The sequence below is a fragment of the Leuciscus leuciscus genome, assembly GCF_965113295.1.
Source record: "Leuciscus leuciscus genome assembly, chromosome: 16".
In the NCBI taxonomy this organism is placed as follows: Eukaryota; Metazoa; Chordata; class Actinopteri; order Cypriniformes; family Leuciscidae; genus Leuciscus; species Leuciscus leuciscus.
The window spans coordinates 29,663,885-29,683,337 of NC_138740.1; the positions used below are offsets into that span (position 1 = coordinate 29,663,885).

The window sequence follows — 19,453 nt, forward strand, 5'->3', positions numbered from 1 at the left end:
ACTTAGGCTCTTTTTATAGAGCACAGCACATAAAATATGAAGGGTATTGAATGCTGGGAAACCATTGGTGTGGCCTCAAATGAATGGTTATGGACGAGTGCATAAAAGTACAGCGGTAATATATAAAAAATGTGCCTATAATACAGACATTATGACTAAACAACATCTGTTTGTTGTACTTGTTCTGTTTCTTTTTAATGCCTGGTGTTAATGTGCCCTTCCCTCATTTGGGATTTGCTTTCACGTCACTTTTCCTGTCGCTCCCGTCTTATTACATTATCCCTTACTCATCCCGTCTTCTCTGCTTTGCTTGTCTCATCATTCTTTTTCTCCACCTTGTTTCCATCACACTAAAAAATTCCTTACCCATCATCCTCCTCTGCTTAGCTCACCTTGTTTATCCCTCTATTTCAACTATTCCTTTTATCTTAATCCCGCTCACATCCTTTGTGCTTCCAACAGTTCCCTACAGGAAACAATTATCACAAATTAGATCTTTTTAATATCTCAGTTGATTCTCCTAGACATCATTCAAATTCATTTGAACAGCTGGGAGCAATATTGAACACATGCAAGGATGCATACTTTGAAAATGCATTGGAAATAGAGGTTTAGCATTCTTCTTTCAACATCCTATGATTTGGAATTTGAGAATATTATTTTGAATTCTGATTTGAATGTAAACGAAAGAAAGAAAAAAACGTTTAACTATATTTTTAACTAGAAAGCATGAATGTTTGAATAACATTTTTTATAAAAAGTACACTGGAAATAGTATGCGTCCGAGCATCTTTAGCATACTTATGTCAACAAACTATGATTTCTATAATACTATGATCTCAATTGTTTCTCAGGCATCAATGAGATTAAATGGAGAGCAAATGGAGACTGTTGGTTAGTTTACCTACTTTTTAGGGTTTTTTTCTTGAGAAAAAGACCCCAGTAATCTGATAAATTACCGTTCAAAAGTTTTGAAGGAAAATAATACTTTTATTGACCAAGGATGCATTGATCAAAAGTGACAGTAAAGACATTTATAATGTTGCAAAAGATTTTTCTTATAAATGTAATTTCAAATAAATGCTGTTATTTTGAACTTTCTATTCATCAAAGAATCATGAAAAAATGTAGCATGCTTTCCACAAAAATATTAAGTAGCACAACCATTTTTGACATTGATAATAATTAGAAATGTTTCTTGAGCAGCAAATCAGCATATTAGAATGATTTCTGAGGGAGCATGTGACACTGAAGACTGTGGTTTTAAAGTGCTTTTAAAAATATTTTCATATTGTCATTTTAAATTGTGATAATATTTCACAGTATTACAGTTTTACTGTATTTTTGATCAAACAAATGCAGTCAAGACACCAAAGTCAATCAGAAGTCAGAGATTACCCTTTGAACGCATCTACTTACTGCATGTCAACAGCCGTCTCATTTGTGTCTATTTTAAGGTATTTAAGGAGAAACCTCTCAGATCTGACGTTAACATATGAATGAATCCGACCAACATTTAGTCGGCTATGAAAGAGCAACATCTGTGCAATAAAGCTGTTCTATAATGTCTTCTAGCGCGTCTTCCCCCGGTGAGAGTGGAGGAGTCCAGCTTCTCTCAGGACCTGCAGTGGCTGCTCGAACGCGGCGTTCAGTTCGCAGACGTGGCGTTCTACGCTGGGGACGCTGGGAAGGAGCTGGGCTGGGCGCACGCGTCTGTTCTGTGTGCCATCAGCCCATACTTCAGACAGCTGTTGGTGGGACGGCAAGCCTGGGAAAGGCCCATCTCGCGCTGCACCTGTAGGGAAAGAGATGGCCCCCCCCACTCGCTTTTGTCCACCTGGGATGGAGGTGTTGATGATCTACCCAGAGCTGACGGGCACCCTCCAGGACACCTCTCACGGCTGGTTGTGAAGGACCCGCTGCTGTGTTTATGCCTGTGGGAGACGTTAATGTTTCTTTACAGAGGTGAGAGAGAACGTGCACTGCTTGCAATATTACGGCTGGTGTTGTTCAAGGCAACTGCTGTTAGGTAAAGGTCACAATATATTGACGTTTAGACACTCAAAAAAAGGTTTAAGCCTTTTTTTCAAGATTTACACATTTTAATTAATTGTAAAATTCCATCAAATTGAATTGAATAATTTTTACATATTATTCATATTATGAATGAAGGGAATTTTTTTTTTTTTTAAATAGAGCTTAATAACACTTAAAAAAAAAACAAATCTTAAAGACCCCCTGTGGTGAAAATCAAGTTTTTAATGTTGTTCATAAAATGTCTATGTGGTGTTTTTAATATGCTTTAAGAAAAACCATGTGCAAATTCATGTCAACACCTTTGCTGAGTATTTTCTCCTTAAAACTGCAGTGAAAAAAAGACTGGTTTGAAATCACTGGTGTTTCTCACGTCACAAACTACCTTGTAACCAATCACGTAGATGCTGACGAGCTTTAGCATATCATTAACTGCTGTGTGAAGCAGGGGAGCCTCGAGAGAAGCCAGGTTATCCCGGTATATTTTTCTGTTGATATGAAAAATCGGGTACATTTAGCTATATAGCGGGTGAATTATGTATTGGATGTATATTACCATGTTATGATGAACTATATGCCTTTCTCCACTGACTTTCTGAGTTGTTTAAAGCATTTCTAAGGATGCTGATTTTCAGAAGGCAATGAGATGACTCTGAGATGGCAAACGGGAACATGGTTCATGTAACATTAACACATTATTAGCTGTTTGATAACATAATTACTGTTATGTGTCCGACGCTGTAGAGAGCGATTTCCATTCTGATACATCAAGCTTGTACGGGTGAGTGGAGGCGGGGCTCATTTGCATATTCATGAATTTACATGTACTAAATGAAGCAAGGGTCTAGATTTACATTCAAGCTATTTTAAGACGTGATTTTTTCACAGGATTTAAAAAAAAAAATGTATGCCATTTTGGGTGATCAAATATGAGTTTCAAGGGATACAATTATTTACTACAGGGGGACTTTAATCTTAAACATGTTTTTTCCGCATAAGTCGCATCAAATAAATGGTCCAATCCCTTCCATTAAGATTTATACAAAATGTTTTAAGCTGTATTTTTTTTTACTCGTTTAAAATTCTTAATTCATAATATGAATAATATGTAAGGATTATTTAATTCAATTTGATGTCATTTTACTATTAGATGAAATGCGTAAATCTTGAAAAAATGTAGTGTAGCTTTTCATATTCATAAGAAAATATAACAGAATCTCAGTACTAAGCTGTTTCGGTTAGACGAAAATGAGGTTAAATGGAGAGCAAATGGAGACCTTTGCACAATAATAATAAGTAATAATCAATACGAATGTGAATATTTTAAATCAATTTTAAATATTTGTTTTTTTTATTTTTTTATTAGAGAACCTATTCTCCTGAGCTATGAAAGAGCTCATTTCCTCTGGGAACAGCTTTTATTGCTGGTGTGCTGGCGGCGTTTCTCTTTCCATGTTCAATCCTGTCACAACTGTAAATATGAAGCAAGATTAGCATTATTGAAGGAAACAGTTTGAAAATGCTTCCTCGGTTCTGCTGGTTTAGGCGATATAATTGAGTTACGGTTGGAATTTTCTCTCCCTTTCTCTGGCTTATCTCTTCAGCTCTGCAATTGTGTTTTCTTTTGTGTTTGATAAAGAATGATATTTATAGGATTGTTTCAATATTAAAATGGCTATAGTTTGGAGGCTGTCTGTTTGTGTCTAAAGCCTGTTTGATTTATAGTTCTCTACACGTGCTTGTATGACGGCAGTCCGCTCTATGAGACCCTGGAGGCTGATTATCATGGTTGGGAGGACAGAGAGATCTGTGTGTTTGTGTGTGTGCGCTTGTTTTTCTGCTTAAGTGTGTGTGTGTGACTGTACATGCAGATGAGGAAAATGAAAGAGAGAAACCAGAAGATGATCATAATTATGTATACTCAGCAAAAAAGAAATGTCTCCTCACTTTTTATCTCACTTTTTTCCCAGCAAAATTCAACAGCTGAGAGCAAGTCTATGGCATGTTAATCTGGGATACTGGGCATCTTTCTCCTGGTGTTTTTCAGAGTCAGTGGAAAGGGCTCTAGTGTCCTAAAATATTGTAACTGTGACTTTAATTGTCTACCGCCTGTAAACTGTTAGTGTCTTAAAGACTGTTTCACTGGTGCATGTGCAATAATTGTTCATTGAACAAGCATGAAAAACATTTTTAAACCCTTTCCAATAAAGATATGTAAAGTTTATTTGGATTTTACATAATTATCTTTAATTTACAGTATTGCGAAAAAAGGGACGTTTCTTTTCTTGCTGAGTTTATGTGCCTCTGTAGAATGTTTTGAGTTTATGGTTATGGTAAAAAAATATGCCATATTTTATTCCAAAATCAAAAGAAAGAATTCAAAAATTATGTTTTGTCTAAAATTCAAAACTTTGTGACATTATTTCCATGATAATTAAGTAAATTTTCCTCCCAAATTCCCATTACAAACAAACAAACAATAAATCAAAATAAATAAATGTTATATAACCCAGCATTAAAATAAATAATTAATACTTGTTTAAATAAAATGTTGACTGTTTTTGGAACATTAAGATTTTTACCATTGTGACAATATGTTTTTATGACAATTAAGGACATTTTCATCCCAAATTCTCATTACCGTAATGCAAAATTAAATAAAGCCTTTATTTTACCCCCAAATCAACAGAAAACTTTTAGCATTGTGACATTTTTTTTTAATGACAATTAAGTACAATGAAATACTCACCCGGTGAAATAAGTAATTCTATACATTTTAAATTGTAAAAATGTATATTCCTGTCTTAATTTATTAAATTATATTGATTTAATTAACAGCACAAAATTGAATGACATACCACTCAGAATAGTGGAAATAACACAACAATTAAAAAATAAAGGTCATTACAGATTCATGAGTAATTTTTTGTTTATGCTGGCTGCTGTATGGCAAATGTTTAATCTTCCTATATATTTACAGTACAGGCCAAAAGTTTGGAAACATTACTATTTTTAATGTTTTTGAAAGAAGTTTCTTCTGCTCATCAAGCCTGCATTTATTTGATCAAAAATACAGAAAAAAAGTAATATTGTGATATATTATTACAATTTAAAATAATTGGTTTTCAATTTATTATACTTTAAATTATCATTTATTTCTTTGATGCAAAGCTGAATTTCAGGATCATTACTCCAGTCTTCAGTGTCACATGTGACATCCAGTCTATCACATGATCCTTTAGAAATCATTCTAATATTCTGATTTATTATGAGTGTTGGAGACAGTTCTGCTGCCTAATATATTTGATGAATAAAAGGTTAAAAAGAACTGCATTTATTCAAAATAAAAAAATATTTTCTAATAATATAAATCTTATTTACTATCACTTTTTATCAATTTAACACATCCTTGCTGAATAAAAGTATTGATTTATTTCAAAAAAAGAAAGAAAAAAATTACTGTAAATATATGGTGTTTACTGTACATGCAAAAGCAAATGTTTTCAGTTACTGATGCTGTTGTAGAAATGTGCTATTCACAGTCAGCCATGTTTAATTTATTCTGTGAGCTGAACTGTCTGAAAATAAGGAGGTTACCAAGATAAAGCAAGTAGGATTCAGCTGGTCATGTGATCTCAACATGGCTGCCTCCAAGAGGCGATGCACTCCATGTGTAAACAGCTTTTTTTTAGGCCATATCTTGTCATTTTAAACAAGTACAATTCATTTCGCTACGTTTAAAAAATTGAATGAGGGGGAAATCACTTTTAAATGTCATGAAAATAATGTCACAGAGCATTTTCCATATGCAAACTATATTTTTTCTTCAGATTTTGGGCTGAAGTGTGTTCTGGACGTTTCTGAGGTGTGCTCTGGATGTTTTCGTGACATTCACCCAAATACACAATTGTGATTCTATGCTCGTATAAGCCCGCCACAAAAATGCATTCCTCATAAGCCGGGAATATTACCTCCTGTTCGCCGTTCTTTGGAACCTCTGATGCAAAATGGAGGCTGGAAGGATGGACATGCATCTCAATCAGGAGGCTTTAACAGTTCAGGAAACAGGAATGGATATTATAGACTCATTTATCAGAGTGAAGCCATGCTCAGAAGGTGAGAAGGTGAGGCCCATACTGATGAGACCATCTCACCCCGCTGATATATCATGTGATTGAGCCAAGGGCGGTCGTTACATTAACAGAAATGATCCACAGAAATTCAAAACCCGCTCGGTCTGTCTAGACAGATTTACGAATAAGGCTGGGTTAATATTACCTGAGCTGTGATGGATGAAAATTTGTATGTGATAGAACCGTGGTCTTCACTATGAAATAACAGTTAATATAACAAGTTTAATATTGGGTTAATATTCTTAGCTGTCACCAAGAAGAAGAAAAAAACATCTTTCACAATTGAATTATTATGGAAAACAGCTGTATCACCTCCTTATTTGTTGCCTGCTAGTATATCGAGACGAGAATGCTGAGAAAAGTGCTTGTTTTTAAAGTTGTAACTGAATTCACCAGCCCTGAGAGGTTGAACTATTAGTGAAAGTCCAGCAGATCTGAACAGCCAGTGTAAAAGGTCAAGATTTACTCCACGGTCAGCCGGACAAGCCAGTTAATGCACGTGCGAGCAGGATGCGTTCATGGGTCAGTGCGTGTTGGTGATGATGATGATGTGTGTACTTCGCAGGAGCCTGGGAATGGGAATACCTGGAGGAAGCCATCGCTGAAAAACTGAAGAACCCTTTGGCCGTGGCCCAGCTGATGGACAGGATACGCTCATTCGTTGGGAGAGAAAAGGTATCACTCTGACAGACAGGAGGATGATTGGATCTATAGAACTGAGGCTGCATCCGAAATCACATACTCTCTTGAGTAGGTAATTATTTTAAATAAGTACTAACTTTGTAAGCGCTAAAAAAGTATGTTCTGTGTAGTATGAATGCGTTTAGTATGAATGAAATCCGGACGTACTACATGTTGTCATTATCATGTGACCTACCAGTGTCAGTTAAAGGGATACTTCACAGATTAGCATTAAGCTTTGTATCAGTAGAAACCCGGTAGTATTTTCCAATGACCGTGCTTCCCTCCCTCATGTCCCCCTGAGACGAGAGATTTCTGTATTGTGTGTCTGGAAAAAAAGCTCAGATGACGCAAAAATCTTAATTTTGCGTCATCGGAGGCTTTTTTGGCTAGAGACTACAGCCAGTAGTAGGAGCTAGTTTTACATGTTTTCAACCCGTCCATAGGGGGATCTCACGATAAAACGGCGTCTTTTCAGTTTCGAGTCAACTAGTAGCCTAGTTGTATCATTTCTTCCGATACTGCCCTCTGTAACCGGTAGGCGTGGCTTGGGAGTGGCCTCGTAGGGCAGCGAAGCAAGTGCATTCTGGGAGTTGTTGTCTTTCATACACATGAGCCAAAAATAAATTTTCTGGCTTTTCTCAGTTTAGAAGGCACCAACTTCTAAAATAATTTCACATTTCTACTACATAAATTACTCAATTTAAATACACATTCATCTTTCCAGCTGTGAAATATCCCTTTAAGTCGCTTCACTGGCATTTACAAATTCTCTCGTGGAAAAAAACTAAAATATGGGACTCATGGGATAGTGAAGTGTCCATTGGATGTGCACTTCAGAATCTCGCCAGAAGTAATGGGTCATCCGCATACTTTTTATCCGGGTACTGTGAATTTGGACATACTTTTTTTTTGTCACTTACTGTTTTTCTCCTACTATATAGAAGGGAAGTATATGATTTCGGATGCAGTCTGAGTTTTTGTTTCGCTGGCTGATACAAGACTCAAAACTTTATACTGACACCTTTTGGTGTGGTTGCAGCACTGAGTTTCTACCAATGCCAGAAATGGCCTGTTCTGGGATTTTATTATTTATTTATTTATTTATTATTCACCTATGAATTTATTCTGTAACCAAAAGTGTCCAAAAATAAGTGTGTTGCTGAGATAAATTAGCATTTGTTAGTCTAAGTTATATTAAAATATAATTTATATTATTAGAGGTGGCTGATATGACCAAATAAACTGTAAATACAATACACTGGATAGTTGTCATTGCATGAATTAATTAAATATACATTTGTTATTTTTTAAAGGTACTGAAGTTATTCAGTCAATATCAATGTCTAATTTTCTTTAGTTGTTTGATTAACATTACATTTCTAATTTATTTTTGTTAATTTGTGTTTTATATATATATCCATAAAAAGTTAAAAAGAACTACATTTATTAAAAATAGAAATCTTTACTAACAATATTAAACTTTACTATCACTTTTTATCAATTAAACACATCTTTGATGAATAAAAGTATTAATAAAAAAAAAAAAAAAAAAAAGACAAAAAAACTGACCCCAAACTTTTGAACGGTAAGTGTATATTGTTACAAAAGAAAGCAGCATAACTATTTCCAAAAGTAACAATAAGTCAGCATATAAGTATGATTTCTGAAGGATCATGTGACTGAAGACTGGAGTAATGATGCTGAAAATTCAGTTTTGATCTCAGGAATAAATTATATTTTAAATGATATTCAAATAAAAGACCCTTATTTTAAATTGTAATAATATTTCACAGTATTACTGTTTTTATTTTATTTTTATCAAATAAATGCAGGCTTGATGAGCATAAGAGACTTATTTCAAAAACATTAAAAATAGTAATGTTTCCAAACTTTTGACCAGTACTACTGCATTTTTATTTATTTATTATCTTCATTGCTACTTCTAGCACATTTACGGCATTTGTATAAAATCTACAATTACAAGTGCCATCAATGTAATAGTGGGAAGATTATTTATTATTACGGTTTCCATTTTTTAAATATCACACCTGCAGTTGGTGTTACTACAGTAAATCCATTGTGAATTTTTCCAAGGATTTGCATGGCTAATCTGGTTTCTCAATTATAAATGTTCAAGGTACTACCAGTATTCATCACCTCAAAATGTGCACTGCAGTGTTGATTCGTTTTGGTTGCAGGCCCCCAGGGACACACCCACATCCCGCTCTCAACAAGGTCCTTTGACATTGGGAAGCCTCTTCAATTCCCCTCTGTACTCTGATGTCATCTTCATGGTCCAAGGCAAGAGTCAATATGCATGGACATGTAAACACACCATTATAATTTGTGTGCTATTTATACACTATAATAGTAGTTATTAATATTTTGAATTGGCTTTTATATTTTTATTTTATTTTTAGTAATTTTAGTACTTTTTATTCATTTATTTTAGTTAGTTAGTAAGGCAACATTTCTAATGATTTTTAATAGTTTGTTTTAGTTAACAAAAACAAACCTGAAACACACACAATGGCACATTGATTCTGAGTTTAAAGTGGTACTGTAAATACAAGAGAAGGGCTTGTGTGTGTGTCAGAGCTCCTCTGTAACGCTGTGCGTGTGTTTTTAGGAAGCGTGCTGCCAGCGCACAGAGCCGTGCTTGTGGCCCGCTGCGATGTTATGGCTGCCATGTTTAGTGGGAAGTACGCAGAGGCACGAAGTCGCGTGGTGCCAATCCACGGAGTTTCGTCTGATACCTTCCTAGCTTTCCTGGAGTACCTCTACACTGACACCTGCTGTCCAGGTAAGGATGTGCTTTTCAAGACTTGTAAAAGGGATAACAATGCAAAATAGACCTTATTCAGAGCGGCGCCATGACAGGTATGAAAGCGAGGCTGTACGGGAAAGGCTTGGCGTGTTTTCAACGGCATCCGCTGTAAAAAGCTCCTAGATCATTTATCATTTTCCTCAGATCATATTGTTGGGAGTTTTTTGTCTACTGAAATTTCTTGGAAACATATTTTTGCAGTGTTTTGTCAGCAGAATACTCCAAAAACACATTAAATAACAGTACAAGCCACTGAAGGGATGTCTATCCCTCACAGCCTTACTTTCATTCCCGCTAAAAATCAATGCATCGCAGATGGCGCTGCTGTGAAGAAGGTCTATTGTCATCATTTACTCACCCTCATGCCCTTCCAAACCTGAATGACTTTCTTTCTTCTGTTAAACACTAAAGATCTTTTGAAGAATGTTTCTGCTTTTGTACATACAATGAAAGTCATTGGAGTCCAAAACAATACTGGGCTCCATTGACTTTCATTGTATGACAAAAAACAACAACCAAAAAACGTGAAACATTATTCAAAATATCTTCTTTTTGTTTGGAACATCATGAAGGGTGAGTATAGGATGACAGAGATTTCATTTTGGGGCGAACTGTCCCTCTCAATGCTCTTATCAAATAGATCGTTCAGGTCCTGGATTCTGATTGGTCAATAAAGTGTTTCAACTGTGCTCAAATACAGTATGCGATTCAGAAGACTTAGTCTTAGACCAATGTCTGAGTATCAAATGATACAATAGAGGACGAATGAACACTTTTTTTTTTACCAAAAATCCTGGAATTTTCATTAATAATTTTGCTTCATAAAATAATGTTATTTAAAACTTACATTGATACTTGAAAAAAAAATATTATAATCATTTCTACAATTGTGGTTCGGAGTAATTTCAACCTAGGGTCCTTTGCACCATGACCTCAAGCCAAACGTCATTATTAAACATTATTAAAGTTAGAGCTTATTTAGAGATATCAGCCGGATGGCTTAGTGCAGGCGCTAGTGGATCAAAGGTTGTATCTCGTAAATTACCCCACTAATAATGCCCAGAATGGTAGCATTAGCCATCAGACAAGTGTTATTTAAATAAACTCCTGATGTACTTACAAACTTTCCAATGCCTCGTTTTATGAGTACAGAACCTATTTGTACTACTGTAGAAGTTTGGTACCATTCCGGGCATTATTAGTGGGGTAATTTACGAGATATAACCTTGGATCCATTAGCGCCTGCACTAAGCCATTCGGCTGATATCTCTAAATAAGCTCTAACTTTAATAATGTTCGACCAAGGGAAAAAAGCTTCTGGGGGGGTGTTTGGCTCGAGGTCATGGTGCAAAGAACCCTAGGTTGAAATTACTCCGAACCATCCCTTTAATAGTTAAATTCCCTTAAAAAAAATTCAGGATTTTCTTATTAATAGTAATTTCAAAAGAACAGCATTTATTTTAAATAAAAATATTTTCTAACATTATTTATAAATGTCTTTACTGTCACTTTTGATCAATTAATGTCTTTTAAAAAATCATACTTACTGCAAACTTTTGAATAATACTATGGTTTTTTATATTTTTATTATTAAGTAGTAACATATTAAATGTTATGAAGTGTGAATGAAGAGGCCAAACAATGGCCTTTTATATTCACTGTATAGTGCAACATAATCCAGATGTTTCAATCATAATGACATGTAGTGATTCAGGTCATATTTGTTTTTTTAAACAATGGTTTAGAATGTCAGATTGCTTTACTCATTCTGTCAGTCAGTGTGTGATGGATGCTTTGCTGTTTATATCAAAGACATTAAACAACGCTTGAGAAAGAAGATGCAAACAATGACTGAGCTTGATTGACAGTGGGCGAATATGAGCCGAGGTTGATGGATGGATGGTGGTGTGTGTTCAGCCAGTGTGTTGCAGGCCATGGCCGTGCTCGTGTGCGCAGAGATGTACCAGGTGAAACGACTGCAGCACCTGTGTGAGGTATGCGTCTGCGCGTATCTTCAGAACATGCCCAGTCGAGAGCTGGCGTCTACGGGCATCAGCGTGATTCGCTTACTGAAGAAAGCAAAGGTGGGTCAAAGGGGTGTGTTTGATTACCTTTTAAAGGTTTCACTCATTTGCTTTGGATCCGTAATATCACTATAAAAGTGCAACTATGGAAGAAAAATGAACAATACTGGGATGTTTTATAAGCCACGTTCACACAGCAGCAGAATACAGTTGTCAGTGCTGCATTCAGTATTTGAGTCCTTAATACGTACACAGTTATTTACGGTAGGCTATAGCGACAACCGCATTCTATAACCAAACTCACACAAGTACATTTCCAGGACTCACAACCGCATTCTTGGAAAATACCCGCGCTGTGTGAACGGAACCACACTGGACAACTAGCGGTCTGTCACGTCATGCAGTGCGAGAGAGCTGCTCTGGGTTGCGCAAATGTGTGTCAAGTGTCAACCATGTGTTGTTGGTTTGGATGTGTGGTTTTGCTTTCGGTAACTTACAGCGATGGAGATATGAGGGTTTTAGATCCAGTTAACAGAGCTTGTCCCGTCAGTTGTGTGTTTTATGCGTGACTCACTCCACTCCGTGCTCCACTCTCCACCAGATATAAACGTGGTTGACACTCACGTTCTCCTCGTTTCCTGTTTACATTTGTGGTTTTTGGGGTCAGAACGACCTAAAAAAAAAATTACAGGGATTTTTTTGAATATACAAATGATTTTTTCTTCTCACCTTTATGTTTATGCTGTGTTTTAGGGGGTATGAATGACTTTTTAACCTGTTTACTGCACAATTCCTCAACTAAACCATTAGCATGCATATGAAAAATTACATATTTATAAATAAATAAATAAAACACTGTAATGATCAAAATTAAATTTGAGTTGTTTCTGGATATTTATCTAGGTGTTAGATGCAGAATTCTGCCTTCTGCTGGTTAGAGAAAAATCTGTAGGAAACAGTTTTAGAAAAAAGGGTAATAACCATATAAATCCAGCAGAGGCCCATTAGAGATCCATTAATTTTTCTCAATGTGGCCAACTGCTCCTATAACAGCGGTTGTCATATATATTTTGTGAATATACATTTAAACATTATAAAATACATTAAATCAGTATTTCTGTCAAAGTTTAGAATTTGTTGTTGTTTGAAGTGTCTTGTTTTTGCAATAATTCCATATAAGTTGCCACTAAAAGATAAGACTTGATTGTAAGCACATATTATTTCAATAATTGAACTGTATAAAAAAGAATAATTTTTAAAAAGTAAATACAACCAACAAAAAAAATTGCAATAAGTAGATATGAACAGGAGTGAAGAGTGAACACCTGTGTTCGTGTGTGATCATGTTCATTCCACAGTGCATTTGTGCTCTAGTACCAGGCTTTCATTTATATTTGGATATTTTAAGATTTATGCTGGATTTATTTTTTTGACAAATGAAAAATACAAATAAAAATTCCGCTTTTCCCTTTTTTTTTTTTTTTTACTCGCCTTCAGAACAACCAAATCAAGCCCAGGTTTTTGTGTGTTTGTGTATAGATAGATAATGTAGAAAAAGTCACACAATTTTATGCAACCGAGATGAAAGGAAACCATGTTTTTTAACTAAGGAAAAGTCCCTTGGGGTCATCACGGTTGATTCATTACACTGAAAATGGAGGGTCAAGAACAATGCAACATGGGATATAATATGGGCAATGTGTTGCTACCAGTGTTAGCCTATTTTATTATTATTAGTATTATTTAGGGTACGTTTACACAACAATGATATATGCTTTTCAGTTTTCATTTGAATTTTATTTATGTGCTTTTGTCAGTTTTTTTATATTAATACATTTAATTTGTTTTTATTTCAATTTAATTTTCGTTCTTCAGCTTAAACTTATTTCAAATTGCTTTCTAAATGGTACATTTTTCATATAAGGGTACACTACAACGATGTACTAAAAACTAAAAACGCGTTTTTTCGCATACAAACGACAACGTTGTCAAAACAACCCCGTTCACACGGATCTGCGAAAACTGTCGGGCCAGTAGTTGGCGATGTCACTTTCTAAAGAAACACTACGCACCTATAGGGGTCATTCTATGAAAATGTCAATTTTTCTGTCCCTAGCCTTTACAGAAATATTACACTTAAAGGGATAGTTCATTTTGAAATTAATTTTTGGTATGTTTTAGCTTACCTCAAGGGCATCCAAGATGTAGGTGTCTTTTTTTCCGCAGTAGTTTCAATTTTGATATTTTTAGGTCAAACTGTTCTTGTCTGTCAGTCATATAATGCAGGTCTATGGTCACTGTCTCAAAGAGCATGCACAGAGTCCAAATTAAAACAATTCCCCGTCGTCCAAATTAAACAATTCCCCATCGTAAGTACACATTGATGGCCTAAGACACGAAACGAGCGGTTTGTGTGAGAAAACGAACAGTATTTATATCGTTTTTACCACTTATACGCAGCCATGTCGAAGTGATCTGATCTGACGTGTACGCAGACTGGTGCATAGATATATACACACTAGATGTCGCCTTGTCTACGGCAGTTCATTGGAACGAATGTCTTTAAGGCGACATCTAGTGTATATATCTATGCACCAGTCTGCGTACACGTCAGATCAGATCACTCGGACATGGCAAAAATTAATTTCAAAGTGAACTATCCCTTTAAAAAACACTTTAGGGTTACAATTTCTTTACATTTAAAAAAAAAACAATATATTATTTGAACAATTACAGCTTCTTGAGCCATCAATGTGGCAATATTTGATTTTTATTAATTATATAGAATTCCAAGCACCACAGAAGTGCTCGTCCCCACAGTCATGTACAGACGGAAAATGCTTTATTTTGAGGTCAATAACAGATTTTTACACCATTTAAAATACAATAATGTATGCATAACTATCAAATATATTATGTAGATTATATATATATAAAAAAAAAGCAGAATAAATATTATAAAATGTATAATGAAAGTAGTGGTCCCCTGGAGTTGTGTCACTGGTGTTACCGTTAAACAAAAATCTCTTATTTTGAAATAAAAATCACACTGATGACATCACTTGACTTCCTTCTTCCAATTTCCTGAATATCTATGAAGAAAAGCCCATGGTAGATCCACTGTCTCTTTTCAGTTATCAGAAATCTTCTCATTTATCTCATGATTTCATATGAAGCTTTTAGTTGAAGTCACTGGTATGACCTACTTTACGGTTAGGTAATTGTAAAAAAAAACTAGAATACAAATGGATTAAACTACTTAATTTAGTTAGTATACCATGATTGACAACATGTGGTTTGTTACCTCGCACCAGCCATTTTGTAAAATGAATTTTTAATGAAAATTGTCACTGGTGTTACTGTCACTGGTGTCACCTTTCTTATGGTAACACCAGTGACTCCCATTTATAGACAAACTTTAGTCAAAGCTATTCATTTAGATTATATGCCAGATGTAACAATTTAGTCTCATCTACTTAATTATAGTTGAAGAATAATGATCTTTGGTCTTATGTATGTCATTGGTGATTCATTGTGTCACTGGTGTTACTGTCTTTTTTTTTCTGTCACATTAAATACAATGTCACATGTGACATAGTAATAATGTTACATCCATTTAATTCTGCTACACTCAAAAGTTAAGATTTAAAGGATTGCATTTACTTGATTTTAACTGGTTTTCAAATATTTTCATTGTTATAGCAAATAGATGGTAGAGCAGATGAACTAACCTCATTCAAGCACACTTTTAACAAACCTGATTCAAATAAATAAAACATAATCTCCTTATTTTTTGCATTATTATTATTTTTAGGTAACTCTGTCTACATGCGCTGAAAAAAATTATAAATAATATTTCATAAAAACCTTTAATATTGGCAAAGAAGTAAGGTAACACCAGTGACAAAAAAAATGGTACATGTGGTCTTTAAATAAATGTACAAAAAATATAACAAATCATTAAGCTGTCATTTATGCGTATTCATAAAGTCAAAGGGTAGTCTAATAATGTGGTGTAAGTTTAAATGTTAGAAAAAGAAATCAATTGTAAGACATCTTGCCATACCAAAAGTGGACGTTTCTGTAGAATGACCCATAGACTGAACACGATGTCACCGTTTTCAAAAATGCAAGTTTTTGCAATTTACATGGCGATGATAACGGTATCATTTGCAAAAACTTGCACTTTGAATCCTGTTTTCAAAAGTTTGAGTTTTCAATTTCCAAAAATGCCATTGTTGTGTAAATGCACATTACAAAACGCTTAAAAAACTTTTCCTTTTTAGTTGGTGTCATGTAACAGCTACCTTAAATATTTTTAGTTATGTAAACTACACATTTTATCACCTCTTAGGTCATTGGGTTTTCCAAAAATTGGTCATTTGGTTTTGCTTACAAATTTGCAACAAATTTTTTTTATGGTAGTTTGCTATTTGAAAAATACCTTCTGTGAAACTTCCAACTTGTTTGTTAGTTAACATTCTATGTGATCTTTTGTCACTCTCTGTCATCACAGTGTCACAACGCTGAGCAACTATATGTCTGGCTCCTCCATTTCATCGCTAATAACTACCTGATCTTCAGCCACAAGCCTGACTTCCTGGAGCTATCAGGTGAGCCGTCCGCTTGACCACCTGGAAATGATGTTTAAGCGCATTACAATACAAGCACACGCAATTATCTCTGACTGCTACAAAAACCAGTTACCAGCGTCCCGAGAGCGCTCCGAACAGCTGGTGCTGCAGACAAGCCCATGCAAATCACCACCGGCTTCTGTCAACAGCTTTATTATGAAACACTAAGAGCATTTGTAAGGTCACTTTTGAAACAAATGAATCATTTTCACACCCTATTAAGTAGTACATCTTGCCCTTCCACGTGCACTTGGCAAATAAATAAAACAGTCACTTCATAAATGATGTATAGATTTGTGAGTCAATGAATACAACAAGCAAGCAAGCAGTGACAGGAAAAGTTTTATTTTCATCATTCTCCCTTTAGGGTTTTAAAGCAACCTTGTAATTTCTTCATGCATTATCTAATGAGAAACACATTTTCAGCCTATATTTCAATTGAAGATAAAGAAAAGATAAAAATGCGAGATAAAGAGAAATCTGGTGGACGGATATAATGCTCCGTTTAAATGCTTTGAAGGGGTGGGTGGCAGCCAGGAGGTGTTGTCACAATACTTTCTTAGTCCCGATAATGCTTTTTTTTGGCAGATGAGGAGCGTGAGCAGGTGGAACGTCTGCGCTGGCCCTCCAGAGGTTACCTACAGGAGCTCAGCGAGTACCAGCAACGCAGGCGGCAGATCCGCAAGTCTCGCTGCAGCATCATGTGACCCCTTCTTGACGCCCTACGGACCGGAAGGGAGGGCGAAAAACAGAGGATGCAAGATTCATGTACATGCAGGATAAAAGAGACCTATGTTTGACCTCTGGTGGATTCTGATATACTGTATTTACACATGAACTTTGACCACTGAGCCTGTGATATAAAGCGGACAGCTGTGAACTCTCACTGGATTTGAGTGGATCCTGTGTGACGATGTCTTATAGAGCCCTTCTATGTGGATACTGTATCTTCTGTACAAACGATTACACCTGATTGGTGCAATAAACTTCCTCTACGATGGATTAAACCCCAAAGTATTAAACAGGGTAGAGTCAACCTTATACTCTCTCCAGAGATTGATATTTCACTCTCATGGTCAGCCATGTTTTGTCATGGTGAGATTTCTTTCTTTATGAATTCAGTGGTTACTCCGGCAATATGACTTGAATAAACGTCAAAAAAAAAATTTCTTCCTCCCCCCCCCCCCATGAGATTGATTTGAATTTGATGCAACTATTTTTGTAACATGTACATCTGAGATTTTTATTTCAACTAATAACATACGAAGTACGCATCCAGCATGTGGATCGCCTGTTAGTGCAGTTGGTGTGGTCAACGTAGAGCCGATTCTGGCTGTCTTTAGTCTAGTCCAGTTTTGTTGACCATCATCTCATGCTGAATAAAGACATTTTAGAAGGATGCGTGTTTGTCCTGAGAGTCTGTGACTTAAATCTAAACCTGTGGTTCTCAACGGATGGGTTGCGACCCAAAAATGGGTTTATTGGTCTGGGTTTATAAATCAAAAAAGATTTATAGGTCTGTTCTGATATGGTTGGTGATGATGGGAAAAACAATGCTACTGTAGATGAAAGCTATGTTATATTAAAAATATGAATAATATATAATCTCAATGATATTAAAATAACACTGGAGCCAGATTGCATTTAAATTAGAGGACAAATATGTTTTGTTTTGACTATATGTTTTGCGAAATACTTGGCGCTGAGAGAAAAGGCAGTTTTTGAAACCATTTTTGTGTACAATACACAATTTAGGCACTGTGGCCACTTCAGATCCCAATGTAAAATGTGGGCCCTGAAGCAAAACCATTGATAACCACTTGTGTAATTATTCTGTATATTATTTACAATATTTCATAAAGAAGGACTGTGAAGTATACCCTCACTGCAGAGATCCGATAGCCTGCAACATGCCTTTCAGTTCTCCAGAACGGTCAAGACTTTCGACATCACTTCCTCCTCCAATACACTTCTCCCCTATGAAGACTCGAGGAACCTACACATTGTGTACATGGAAAAAAAGCCTAGGTCTAAATAAACTTAATAAATGACAATGGAAATTAATCAAACATAAATACTCATAAAGCATTTGTAAGTTGAAATAAATACGCTATATGAATTAAATATTTAATATATGCATTGATCATGATTCATGGCCACGTGTGCAGGTCATGCTCTTTGGTGACTCAGCTAAAAATTGGCTAATTAAACTTTTTATTTATTTATTTAAAGTTATTTAAAGAGTCGCACATTACACTTTTTAGTCAGTGTAATGTAAAGTTAGGCTGCTATGGTCTTATAATAACAGTAAAAGTACTCACGGTGCGCCCGCCCGTGATCTGTTGCAGATAGTCTTGAATGCTGCCCATGTCACTGCGTCCGCTGATATCGATCAACTCCAAATGTCCGCCTTTGAATTTATACTTTGACAAAACATCCTTCGCGAGTACGCAGTAAGGACAGGACGGCTTCAAAAACACAACTACTTTGTCACCCTTAATTTGCGCTCTAACAAATTCTGCCATTGTTCTTTACGTAACTAGCACAGCTTTTCATCACAGGAGTCAGCCTAGTGAAACAGAAACGAATCTTCCTTTGTTTACACCCTTAAAGGAGAGGGCGGGATTTAAGTTAACCACTCCTTGATAACAAAAAAATTTAAATTAATAAAAATAGCCTAGACAATTTGTTTGAGGGAGCCACTATGGTGTTTGTTAAAGACTCCGGGTTCTGGAACGAATCCTTTAGAAAACGAATAGTTTTATTTCACTTTTGTTCACGGATGTCTCTTTTTGAACTGACTTCACAGACTGACTATGGCACGAACCATAGGATTCGACTGTGTTAGAGTATTTCATCGGTTGGGTAACGTTATGTGTAAGGAATTATTGACGACGGGACTATTCCACTTTTTTTGTGGGGAAATATATTTATTTATCATTCAGATTGCAGAGTTGGAAAGAAAATATATGTAGCCTATAGGAACATTTTTAGCTGATTCAAGATGATTCATGTTAACGCAGAGAACACGATTCATTATTATAATCATGACAGCCATAAAAAATAAGGTTGGAGAAGGTACTTGTTTTCAGTAAGTAAATACTTCACGACTGCTAA

At 35.5% G+C, this 19,453-nt stretch overlaps 2 protein-coding genes and 1 long non-coding RNA gene across 3 annotated transcripts in view; 1 reads left to right on the forward strand and 2 right to left on the reverse strand.

Annotated features, from left to right (window-relative positions):
• The window catches only part of rhobtb3 (Rho related BTB domain containing 3), a 35,721-nt gene extending 18,699 nt beyond the window's left edge, over positions 1-17,022 (forward strand). Inside the window, exons 7-12 of the mRNA XM_082140318.1 lie at positions 1,576-1,965; positions 6,733-6,842; positions 9,050-9,152; positions 9,481-9,654; positions 11,596-11,762; positions 16,219-17,022. Of these exons, the coding sequence (XP_081996444.1) occupies positions 1,576-1,965; positions 6,733-6,842; positions 9,050-9,152; positions 9,481-9,654; positions 11,596-11,762; positions 16,219-16,332 (1,058 nt within the window). The 3' untranslated portion in view covers positions 16,333-17,022. The remainder of the gene's footprint in view (positions 1-1,575; positions 1,966-6,732; positions 6,843-9,049; positions 9,153-9,480; positions 9,655-11,595; positions 11,763-16,218) is intronic.
• LOC309477177 lies at positions 1,800-16,188 on the reverse strand. Its single transcript, XR_014198559.1, has 3 exons — positions 15,796-16,188; positions 12,200-13,774; positions 1,800-1,934 (listed from the first exon to the last, which is right to left on the reverse strand). It is a non-coding gene; the product is annotated as an uncharacterized lncRNA (long non-coding RNA).
• On the reverse strand, positions 16,663-18,937 carry glrx (glutaredoxin (thioltransferase)). The gene is made up of 3 exons (XM_082140342.1): positions 18,658-18,937; positions 18,217-18,332; positions 16,663-17,058 (listed from the first exon to the last, which is right to left on the reverse strand). Exons 1-2 carry the CDS (start codon positions 18,859-18,861, stop codon positions 18,219-18,221), a joined length of 318 nt encoding a protein of 105 aa, XP_081996468.1. The 5' UTR covers positions 18,862-18,937; the 3' UTR covers positions 16,663-17,058; positions 18,217-18,218.
• Between the last annotated feature and the right edge of the window lie 516 nt (positions 18,938-19,453).